This window comes from Nesoenas mayeri (assembly GCF_963082525.1).
Source record: "Nesoenas mayeri genome assembly, chromosome: 1".
In the NCBI taxonomy this organism is placed as follows: Eukaryota; Metazoa; Chordata; class Aves; order Columbiformes; family Columbidae; genus Nesoenas; species Nesoenas mayeri.
Window position 1 is genome coordinate 183,062,364 of NC_137541.1, and position 12,732 is coordinate 183,075,095.

At 34.9% G+C, this 12,732-nt stretch overlaps 1 protein-coding gene across 4 annotated transcripts in view; it reads left to right on the forward strand.

The window, feature by feature from the left end:
• LRCH1 (leucine rich repeats and calponin homology domain containing 1) overlaps positions 1-12,732 on the forward strand; it is a gene marked incomplete at its 3' end in the record, with an annotated part of 126,191 nt that overhangs the window by 105,031 nt on the left and 8,428 nt on the right. For 2 of the 4 annotated variants that reach the window (XM_080358948.1, XM_080358949.1), the window contains 4 exons: positions 207-316; positions 2,411-2,548; positions 3,843-3,920; positions 10,870-11,076. In XM_080358948.1, coding sequence (XP_080215074.1) covers positions 207-316; positions 2,411-2,548; positions 3,843-3,920; positions 10,870-11,076 — 533 coding nt within the window. Of the gene's footprint in view, positions 1-206; positions 317-2,410; positions 2,549-3,842; positions 3,921-8,161; positions 8,200-10,869; positions 11,077-12,732 lie in introns of those variants that run through there. The other 2 variants (XM_080358951.1, XM_080358950.1) reach the window with 2 other exon arrangements.

Here is a 12,732-nt window from a genome sequence, read left to right on the forward strand (position 1 = left end):
CATGATGCTGTTCAGAGCAGTATCCAGAAAATATCCTTTTATTATTCTAATCCAAGATAAGATTTTTCTGTCCTTCTGGAGACAGAGAAATTTTCCAACAGTTTTTGCTGGAGGCCGTACCTGAGGATTTTGCTTTGTTTAGAAATTAATAAATCAATCTGTTCATTTTTTTAAACTAAAATCTGCCTTTTTTTAAAAAATCATAGTGTTCTTAAGACCACAAAGAAATTTGGGATCAATAGACCCACAATTTACAATTCGAAGGAAAATGGAGCAGATGAGAGAAGAGAGAGAGCTTGTGGAACAGCTACGTGAGGTGAGTGTTGGTAGAATTAATTTGTGCTGATGGAATATATTTTTAAGTCTAAGTAGGAGAATATTAAAAAGGTTAAATGAGGCAATATTACTTCTGCAAATTACATTGACGAGACTGTTTCTGAAGTGCTTTATTTTGGCCAGATGTCTGTACTTCAGGAGAGGTTTCATAAAAATGCGACATAATAATGAGAGTTATCTGAATGACATACAGTCAAACAGCATGCCTTGCACTGCTGGAATTAACAGTTTATTTAATTTCATCAGAAAGGATGAAGTGATCACTTAAGAGGTAGAGAGGTCTAGAAACTATTTCCTAACAGCTGGAGAAGTCTTCAATCTAGCAAGTAAAAGGCATAATGTAATCTAATAGTTAAAGCTGAAGTTAGGAACGTTTTTTCTGAAAAAGAAGCAGTTATTCAGTGGTGACAAAGTTGAAAGAGAATTGATCCATTTCTTGAAATCTTCAATTTTAATTAGTTCTAGTCTCAAACCATGAACTCTAACAAGAAATGGCATTTAACTAGTGTTATATGCGCGCTGTGCGCATAAAAAAAATGCAACTGGTCTATACTAAATAGTCTTCCAACAGTCAAATCAGTCTTTTAAGAGAAAGAATTTTTAATTCATTGATTTGTATAAACCTGTTTGTAACAGATTTGGAAAAAAAGTCTCCAAATGTATTATTTCTGTACCAAAAATGTTTTCTAATTTATTAATTAATCCAATGTGAAAACAAAACATTTTATTAGTGCATGTGATGCACTCACAAGTTTGGCACTTGTGAGGCCGTACATGGGACTACTTGAGTACTGTGTCTAATAAAAGAAAAACTGGGCAAATATAATGAAGTACCAGAGTGAGTTCAGTGGAGTTTACTTCATGGTGAGGGAACACAAACAAAGGACGTATGAGGAAGAAACTAAGAGCTGGATTTCTTTAGCTCAGAGAAGAGGGTGCTGAGAATATCATATCAGCTGCCTGAAGGATGGTAATAGAGAAGATAGAGCCAGGCTGCATGGTGAAAGAAATTTCAAGTAGCTATAAGAAGAAAAGTCTTTGCAGTAAGGGTGATGAAACACTGAAGAAGGTTGCCTGGAGATGAAGTGGGATCTCCTTCTTTGTAGATATCCAGAACTTAACTAACCAAAGCTCTGATGTCACTTCAAGTCTGTTAGACTAGTTGACCTTCAAAAATCCCTTCCACCCTACACTCTCCTTCGATTCTGAAGAGAATAATTTATTTTCATCTAGAACAGCCAGCACAGATTGAGGTAATGTATTAATAGAGAGTAATGACATTAAGAAGGTTCAACTAGGAATAAGAAGTATCTATTTTAAGATAACAGAAGTAATTATCTTGGAGAGTTAAACTAAGCGTTATCTCTAAGTATAGTGTTGGAAAGGTTTCAAGATTGGAGAACAATTTAAGAAACTCATATGTAACAATTTTACTGTAGTTTTTTGGGTTTTTTATTTTTTTTCCTGGAAATTGTCAAACATTTTCGAAGTATTTTATTTTGCATTATCAAATTCTTTTCAATGAGACTTCAGTTTTACTTAACAAGTACCCAAAAATTCTATTATAAATCTGAATGTTTTGCTTTGTCATACGTGCCTTTCTGATCACTCTAATGCTTTCAATCTAATTTTTAGGCTACTAGGGAAACATTGTCATTTACTCTCCACTTGTACAATGATAAACTGCTTCAAAGTACTGACGATAAAGAAAATTTGAGATGGATAAGTAGAAGACTTGGAGCAATGGTGAAAGGAAGGAGTTACATGTAGCACAGTCACATGGCTGACTGCATGCATATGTGTTTCTTTATGTATATATCAAATAAATGCATATTATGACAGCAGCATTTTAAGTTTTGAGTCCTTCTAAAGACATTTATGTAATTCAGTGACCAACATAGGGTAGAGGAGGTTGGGTTTTAGTTTTCAAAGGATTGGTTACACAAGGAAGTCTGTTTCTTGCTAAACCAAAACTGGCTACGTGTCTACAGTGTGGGAGAAGCTGATATATATTCCCTATTTTTCCCTTTCATCCACTCATATATTAAAATGTGCATGGGTTCTTCATTTGCAGAACATTGAAACAAGACTAAAGATTTGTTTGCCTGAAGACTTGGGGTCAGCTCTGATGGATGGTGTCGTTCTCTGCCATTTAGTAAATCACGTTCGTCCCCGATCCGTAGGAAGTATTCATGTACCTTCACCAGCAGTAGTAAGCCGAATGTTTCTTGTTGCATTTGGGTGGGGGAAGAAATGTTTAAAAAAATTACTGGTTTATTGCCAAATGATATTTGGTTATGTAAAACAGGTTGCTGTTCAATTAATATTCTTTGCTATTAAGGGCAACGTTGACATTATTACAAATGCATTTCAATGTACATGTTGGTAAATATTTGCCATGTATGCTCAGTTCTGAGAACAGCATGTGGATTTCAGAGGCAATCTATAAGGACTTCCAAGAAGACAGATGTTAAGAAAAAGACATTTTCTCAGATGGTCTAGTGGAATTTCTTTTGCTGTTGCTCGATTTTAAGTTACCTCTGTGTTTGGTAAAAATATGACATTGCAATGACAATGCAAACTTGAATTTCTGGGGCAAAACCTTAAGTTTTGTTACTCTCTCTTCCCCTCTCTTTCCATCTTCTTTTTTCTTTAGATTAAAATCTTGTGGTGTTTTCTGTAACAAAAAACAAATAATTTAATTCCATTTTTGTTTTGTTTCAACTTTATATTAATGATGCTGTCTTGCTGGAAACAGCTTTCAAATTACTTTAGCCTAGAAAATAATTCTTCAAGTTCCTAGTACTATAGTGAATTATTTCTTTAAATGGATATTCAGGAATTACCATTGTTTAACATCTTGCATTGAAAAAATAAAATAGTGAGAGAGTGTGGTGGGGGTTTTTTTTGTTTGTTTTGTTTGTTGGTGGTGTTTTGTTTTTTTTTAGTAGCAATACTTCTGGAATTATTTCATAAGTAGTCCTGAGTGAGACAAACTATGGAAATATTGAAATTCTACAGTAATAGGAAGTTTTTTCTTCATAGACATGAAAATTGTGTATAGTTAGTATACATTAGTGAGTACATAACAAATTTTAAAAGAGCCTGTTAATTACAGTTAAGTCTGTTCCCCACGATGTATGTTGAAATCCTTCATCAGTTTACTTGTCCCTAAAATCAATATCATCTATCACAAGTCATTGTAAGAGTCAGATTTTAGAACATCACAAGATGTATGTGGACAAGTAGAGATCTAAATGTGCTGGTGACTTTAATAACTAAGAAAAAGCACATGGCGTCCACAACTTACGTACTTGGATCTTATCTGTAGGCACAATATTTTTAGAGGTGTAGAAAAAAAGCTCAAGCAGAATTTTATGCCTTGTTTTCAGGAGAAATGTGGAAAATGGTACATCAGTACCAGAAAAATGCAATAGTTTAATTTATTGACTGAAGTAATGTTATTGACTTCTTTTGCCATAAGGAATTTTTTCTTGTTTTCACAGCCTAAACTTAGTATGGCCAAATGCAGGAGAAATGTTGAAAATTTTCTGGATGCATGCAGAAAACTGGGGATACCAGAGGTAATTTAATTAAGTCTGTCATATCTAGCTGATCAAAACTGCAAAACACATGAATTACTTTAAAGCCAAAGGATGACTTTATGAGCTTCACTTTTTCAACCATAAAGACATATAATTAAGAAAATTGTTTTAAATAATGTGATTTAATACTGCTTTACTGCATTTAAGTGAATCATGTCGTAGCACTTAAGAATTGCAACTTTTGTCTTAAATTAGTAATTCAGTATTATCTCCAGTAACTCCTTGTCTTTGCCATGGAAAATAGAAAAGGAATAAATTATTTAGGTAATATGTAATTTGGTGAAAGTTTGCAAATTTTTTTTGTTATACAACTTAACTACAATTTTAACTAGTGCTTTTAGAACATGGACTTCATTCCTTTTAATTATAGTTTTCCCTTTCTTTACAATATTAAGATCTCTATAGTGTGTTGTCACTAATAACACACTCATGTCTTGTATTGAAACACTTCTGCAGTGATGTGAAGAAAATATTTTTATATTAAGTATGGAATGTATGTATGAGTGAGGTTGTTCTATAGTGTAGTTATAAGTGTTTCAGGAGTTGGAAACAGGGAAATCACAGTGCTTGGTGTTTTCTACTTTTCATTTAAGAATGGCAGTACTCATCATGTAATTTATTCTCATATTAACAAGGAAAAATATCATTATAACTAATGTAATAAATTGTGGAGTTTCATTTGAAATATTTCAAAGCCTCTTATGGTCTAGAAGTACTTATTAAGACAAAGTTAATTTCAAATACATGACCCTCAAAAGAAGGTAAAAGTATATAAGGTCTTTTAAATCTGAAAACATGAAAATTGCATGATGTAGTTTCCCTGTGTTGATACCTACATGTGACAATATAATTGAGTTCCTTTTAGTCTATGTTTCAAGAACACTGAAACTAAAGGATATTTTGTGTATATCTTCCCCACCACCGCCTTGGGGAGCAGATGGTCATGCAAAGATTTCACATAGGGGAAAAAAAATCCAGTTTGAATTCTTTATATTTTATCTATAATTGAGTGGGAGGACAGCAAAAATAACAGTTTATTTTTTGCTATTTGTAGGAATTTTGAGGGGGAGACTTGTATCTTACATCCGCTGTGAATGGTTCATCATAAATGTAATTTGAGAATGCAGTTTTATAGGCTGGCCCTCTAAGTCGTCATGGTTGATTTAGTTCTTGTAATTATGTAATTTATTATGTTAGAATGATTTCATGTTAAAGGTAATATCTCACTTTAGAGAAGATCAAAATCTCAGTGCTGTGAGCTTGTAGGCACGGAGTGTTCTTCTGATGCATCATAAATTATTCAGTGGATTAGAATTCAAGTTAAGTTTTTCTAGATATAGCTTATTGTTGTCAAGAGATCATTCAGAAATGGAAATAAACCAGAAAATATTACAAAGATCCTTGCAGTACCATATCAGAGATGGGTAAGCTAAGCCTTAACTCTGAGATCTTTTAATTGTGGATTTCTATAAGTAAGCATTCTGGAGATATGCCTTTTCATTTTCTATGAATAGAAATTTTATTATATTTAATATATATCCTCTTTATTGCTTCCATTGAAATTAGTGTTGATTTTTTTAGGATTTTTAAAAATATTTTATTATAGTATATTTGATGCGGAGTTACACAGAGCCTTAAACACAAGGACATCTTAACGATGTGATTTATAAACCAAGCATCTTTAAGAATCTAAATAAGCATTAACTTCTCTTGAGGGGAAAAATTCATTCACTTAAAATTAATGACTTGCAATTGTACATTTACAAAAGATTTTAAGTACTCTGAGGATATTTTTTTTTATCAGCTGTCAATAATTTGCAAATGTGTATGTTTGCTGTATTTGTTAAAATGCATTATGGAACCGGGTGGTAGATGATAGAACTTCGCTGCATCTTGGAGGGCTGTGTATTAGGAACACAAAGTAGTATGACAGCCAGTATGACAGTTACCTGTCAAAGTTTTTAAAGTAGTACAGATGGTGTGTTTAATGCTGCTTTGAGTTGATGAGTTGTACATTCCTTGACTACCTCTGGACAAGCCAGTAAAAGGAATGTAATGAATTATTCCCTGTTTTTTTAAAAGCAAGCATCTTATGGTGAAGTGATAGGTTCCACTTATGGATCCTAATAGCCATAGATGTTGGGCTTTTCTGTGGTACTTCTCTCTGTGTTTAGTTCCTGAGAACTAGCTTGAAATTCTGCTGCATGGGGGTTTTTTAAGGATTTTAAATTGCCGTAGTTCCCGATGTTTTATTTTCAGTTATTTAGGGAATGAAGTAGAGTACATGCTATTTCCTGAACTCCACAGATTTAGAATAATATCCTGTCAAATCATGTAAAATGAAAACAAGAAAATTGCTAAGTAATTACTGTGCTCTGTTGATGTGCAAGGTCTCTCACTTCCGTGGCTTTCAGCATTCAATTCTTGGGTCAAAATTGCTTTGCCCAGAATGAGCCTGGGAAACTTCATCCAACTGTAGAAAAATGCAGCTGGTATCCATGTCTAAATGTGTCTTGATAAGCATAAGGAGTTAGTGTCTTGACCAAAGAACAGCAAATACAAATACAAATTCAGCAACATGAGCATCTCTTCATAATGACCTGGTATGTAGATGATTCTGGAATTTTGTGCCAACTGGTGTCAGAAAGCTGGTAATGAGAATTTTAGTGCGAGGGGATGCCATGTTGAAAAAACTTTGTGTTAATGGCCATATGATGTTCCTCATCATATGCAGAAGGGATGTGTTGGATCATAAGCAAAAGGGATGTTTTAAGGATATCAGAGGTTTTTGTAAATGATTTTTTTTTTACAGTTTTGTTTGATGTGAGAAAGAGATGGTAGCAGGTAAGCATCAGAAAGCTTGAAGATTCAGAAAACGTCTTTACTGTGCCTCTCAGAAAGTACATGACAGAAAAGGCACAATCTTTGTCACTTAGAAAAGTACAAAAGATGACTTTATTTTACATTTTACAGATTATTTTACACTGTTAACTAAAAACTGTCAAATTGCTGAATCTGCTCCGTAATAGGTATAGAATGGCAAACACTCCTAATTTTTGGCTGCTACAGATTGATGAAGCAAGTGGCAGTAGATATAACCAGAGATGTCCATCCTGCATTTTTCAGAATGGCATACAGTGCTTGGATGGTGCCATTCACTGGAGCAGATTGTTAACATCGTATGAACACACTTCTAGCACCACTTATAACATTTACTGAGTCCACTTGTATTGCATCCACCTTCGCTCCCTTTCTGGGTTTAAAAAAGAAAACCTTTTAAAAAATTTATTTCTCTTTGTGTTTTTTGTGGCCTCTGCAGTGTCGAATGTACCGGTTCAAATGCAGTCCTACTCTTCTTAGTGACATCTCATCCAGGGGTATTAAAAATGATCAGGATAGTTTAGACATTTGATCATCTTTTTACCCTTTGTTGGGGCTACATTAGGTCAGAGAAATTAGGTAAAAGAGTTCTTTTAAAAAAGGAAAGGCAGACTTTTCCTATTTACACACACACCCCTTGTCAGTCTTCATATAGCCCAGAAAAAAGGTAGACTTGAATTATCATGGTTAATACTAGAATGGTAATTTCTGTTGATAAAAAGCAGTGATAAAATCTTTCACAGGCAGCTGTTACAGCAGGTTTAAGTAGCTTCTGTGTTCCAGCATGTCAGTCGTGGTGCAGCAGGGTTTAGTGGGATGAGTTATTTTTCAGGTGGGAATGAGAGACTGCTGCCCTGTCTCAAATTTTTAGTCAGCTACTGGTTTATGCCTGCTGAACAGAAAGGAACGTGATGGTAAGGAACTGTTTTTTTGACTCAAATTGTCATGTGAAGATTCAGGTTACAAAAGCCTTAGCTGTGACCCCTCCTGTGACGTTGGAGCCCTGCAAATGGGAACTGTTACTACATCTCATCTCCTCCTCTGGAAATTAGTTAGACTACATTGCAGCGTCACCTAGAATTATTTAAAAAAAAACATTGTGATTTGTGTTAGTGTAGGAAATAGCTAATTAAGTAAAACAAACAGAAAAATCACAGGAGGCTTTTGTATGCTACACCTGGCAGCAAAAAGCAAAAGAAGCAACCAAGCAGAGTGTGTCAAGTGCTTTATCTTTTATCCTCCTATTCGTTGTTTAACTGGTAATCGTGTTTCTCGGTTTAATGCAAAGTGTATTTTCATTGCCACTTATGCTTTTCTTTCTGATCAATTCACATAAGCAGTAACTTCTCCATAGTTTCATCATGAGACATCCCTGAAGTTGCAGTGAGTTTTATCAGGTACGACTCCTTTCTCCACCATTTCGCTCTGTGCCCCATTTGGCCAGCAGGCTGGAGTTAAGTGGTTCAGTGTGCTGTCAATTACAGTACTGAAAGCATCATTCTGAGATTCCTTTCATTTGTGTTCTGAGTACAGTGTATATTCAGTGGAGACTTCATGCTTTAATGCACTTCTGCAAACTTAACCTTGACTTTTTTGCCAAAATTTGAGGAGGTTGGGTTTGAAATACTCTGCTCTCACAGTCACTGCAGAAGCATGGAGAATGGGGGTGGTTTGCGCACACCAGCAGCTAGTTATGCTTTTGTTGTTCCACTTCTCCCTTACTGTGTTTATTCTGTGTGTATGATATTGGCAACTATACGATTTAATCGCATAGCTTCATAGATCTAACAAGTCAGTCCTTAAACATAAGGATTAAGTATCTTTTTAGTTTTTATTAGTAATAATTTTAGTCTCCTAAATGAGAAGGGCAGTGCTTGCGATGGGTGGGTGGGTGGTTGTCTTTGCGACTTTATGTGGGGGTCATGTACTTTTTCACTATTTCATTATGTCATGTTTAGTTTGGTATTTTCATTTCACAGCTTCTCTAAAATTCTGGAAAATGGAAATACTTTCACCGTTACTGAAAAGCTATATACATATATGTATGTTTGTTTGTTTGTTTTATCTAGAGTTACAATACAGAAGTTTAAAATACACACAATATAAACATTTTACTTAACGTAGTGTGAATGTAACACGAAATGATCTGTTGTCATAGCACACAAAAATAAGCAAAAATGATCACACATCTCTCAGGCTTGCCCAGATTTCACTGAATTTTACTAAAGCACAGCATGGCGGTTCCCATAGGAAGTGTCTTCTGCATGTATTGGCTGGTTTTGTACGCTTTGGTTTCTCCTGTGTACAGCATAGTGTGTTAATCTCTGGTTAGCAAGTTCTTCAGTCTCTGGAAAAGTTCAGCCTATTTACCAGCTCTCATTCTCTAACTCTGAAATGACTTCCTTCGCCATTTGATTGCAGTAAGGACTATTGTGGGCTTTTTTGGACAAAAACTATTTAAAAGTCCGTGTTTCAAAGTGCTGTCTGATTTTTTAATAGAAATTGAAGTTCATTGTTTCTTAGCTATTTGATTTTGGGGTTATGTTTACAACGAGTAGGAATTAAGTCTTTTATGCTGTTTGAAAACTAATTCAGCATTTTCTGGGTTTATTGGTATCTTCGGTAAAAGTGCAATATGTTACATAGTTGGTAGTCATGAGTGAGTGCTTTGTTTGCCCTAAAACTAGTTTCTCTGGTAAGCAACTCGGGGATGTGGATGTTCTTGAATGCAGTACTAATCCTATCCCATTTTTAAAACAAGATCAGCATGTTTTGTTCTGTCTGTGAGTTTGCGTCCTTTAGAAAAAGTCAAATACAATTGCACTGAGGTTTTTTATTGCACTAGAATTTTGAATTGAAAAAAAATATGTAAAATGTCTGTAAGAAAGAAAGCCTTGTTGCTAGGTAGGGTAGTTTTCCACCTCTGTGTATCTGCTGGCCTAAGTAAGAAAACTAAAATTTTGCAGCTTAAAAAGTGTGACTTGTGTATGAATTATAGTTCTGACTTCCAGTTTCACTTATCACTTTTCAGGACAGAAGGGCCTTTAAAATATTTAAAGTTTAACTTATTGCCAACGAGACCTTGAAACTTTGCACTAACAGAAGACAGACGTCTGAACTTCCACGTCTTCATTTATTATGTTCACTCTCAGTTTATTAAGTGTAACAAAAAGCTGCTAAAGAAATATAGTGTTCCCATGAAACAGGGTATCTCTTTCCTACTTCCTGTAATTTTATTCCATAAATATTCACCATCTTTAATAGTTGAGGCCTCATTTGCAATGTAGAATGATATATCTTAGATTGCCTTTTGAAAGTACTAGTTGTTGCTTGGGTTGATTTTACTGTTAAGTATTGTGTATGCATTTGATATTATTATTACATGTTACACTTCATTTTGTATAGCTGGTCTAGAATAAGTTGCTACATGAATTCATTGATACCTTCCAAAAAAAGTATGGGAATCTAACCTGTCAATAACTTTTTAAATGCTACTTAAGAAATTTAGTGTCAAATTCTTTGGTTTAGATTATTTTTTTTTCCCCCCTCCAGTTTCCATCCCAGAGTATCATTTCAAGTGACATTTGAATAGCAAGTTTTAGATTATTTACTATGTTAGAGAATTTTGCATACTTCATATTTCTGCTGCTTGTGCTTTTAACAGCTTTCTAACCCACTGTTTGCTGTTTTATAAGTTAGATATTTTATAACTGGTTCCGTTTACGCATTTGAATAAGGCCCAGGTGGACAAAGGTGCGCAGATCTCATTGGCAAAATCACATGCACCTCCTCACCCTTGTGAATCTGGGCATAACTGTGGAAGGATTTGAAGGACTGAGCTCTTCTAGCTTAACTTCCTGATATTATACAATAGCTTCAGTATTTAGACGAAATAAAAGAAAGCTGGGGTGTCTAGTGACTAAGGACGAAACTATTCCTACATGTTTATGCTAGAATATTGTGATTATTTATCAATATCTTTCTATTTTTGTATTTTTAATTTTATGCACTGTGTTTTTTCTGTTCTAATGGCTGCCCTTCGGGATAGGCTGACCTCTGCTCTCCGTATGACATCCTGCAGTCGGATATTCGGCACATTCGAAAGACTGTTGACTCTCTGCTCGCCCTCGGGGAGAAAACCCCACAATCAACTTCTACCTTTCACTCCTGGGATCTAATAGGCTTTTGTCTTTTCCACATACTTTTTATAGTCTTGATGTATATAACTTATCACTGGAATGTGCTAACAGCATAACCTGTTCGCATGTGCACACAAACTTTCTGCTTTGTCTCTGACAAATTACAGGTACTTAATTTCCTTCCTTTGTCTTGCAAACTTCTCCCTTTCCCTCGCTTCCCTTCCTTGTAATATCTTTATTAATCTCTTGGAACAGGGGAGAGGGGGCATCTTGAAGGCAAGGCCCATCTCTTCTCCCCCTCTCCAGCCCTAGTTTAAGAACTTATGTGCCTCTTTATCTATAATCTGTTTTCTTTTATGTTTCCTAGATTACACACTAATTGTGTTAAAGCAGCGAAGCTACTCTTGTCCCATTTTGGGGTATAGGCTAGATGTTTAACACAAGCTAAACAACCGAGCCTTTTGCTTTTTGTGAAAATCCAAGAAAAATGCGGGTATTGAAGCAGCTGAGGCAACACTTAGTAGATGACAGTATTTTGTGAGTTGGTGCCAATTATCTCAACATACATCGTGTTAAGAGCACTTACAGAACTATCTTTCAAATTACTGTTAGTTTTTAATCCTTTAGATTAACAAGTACTGTAACTTTAAAGATTGTTGGTCATCTCTACTGTTCCGATTAAATTCTGTAGTTATGTTTCCCTACTTCTGTTTTGTTTTCCTCCAGATTCCATAGAATAATCTTTCTTCTGTCACAGAAAGCAGCGCTGAACTGCTTCTAAACACTTACGTTGCACTGCAAAGATAACTGTAAATGGGTGGTGGGTACGAGCAACCCATAATATGGCAGGAACTCTAGAATGTTTCAGATGAAGATTTTGGAGTATAGTGTGAGACAATAGTATAGTCTGAGAATAAGCTGTTAGATGCCTGTATCTGCCATTCTTACGTCAAGCAAGTCATGTCACTATCTTGTCTCTGTTTCATCACCTGTGAAAATGCAGGTAATGTTTGTTTGTTTGTGTAACAAAGACAATGCAGCTCAGAAAATAGATGCTCTAGGAAGGTGCTAGATTTTCCATTGTTGGAGGTTTTACAGAACAGGTCAGACAAATGTTAGCCAATATCTGTTTTGGTCCGTTTAACCCTGCCTGGGGTTCCAGTGCTGGACTGATGACCCCTCCATTTCCCTTCTAGTTCTGTGTTCTGTTCATCTGTTGTAAAACTTGAGTAAGATATTTTGTTGTTGTTGTTTTACTCCTTATCAACATGATGTGGACAAATGAAAATTGATTGAAAAATACAAAACCTCAAATATAAACATATATTGACATATATTGCAATATTGACCTAGATGCTGTTGATTAAATTTGCAATTCAGTCTCAGGCTAGCTAACCCAAAGACCCCAGTTTCGTGGCTGTGAAATATATACATTCATTTCTCACTGCCTAGTATATTAAAAAAATACCTGTAGACCTTTAGCGTATAACTAGCATAAGAACTTGTATGTTACTGATTTTTCTAGCCATATGGTTATGATTTAGTGCTATACTATAAATATCCCTATTCCATGGATAGTTGTAAAATTTTATTATAAAACTTCTAAATGCAGTTATATTCCTGGTTTCCATACCTTAAATATATACATACATATATAAAAAGGATTAAATGCGTAATTAGATATGTATTTTAAGATGGGGAAAAATAATTTCAGATGACTGATAAATCAAATTTTTTAAAAGCGTTTAGTGTCTAGCAGCTTCTGGTGCATA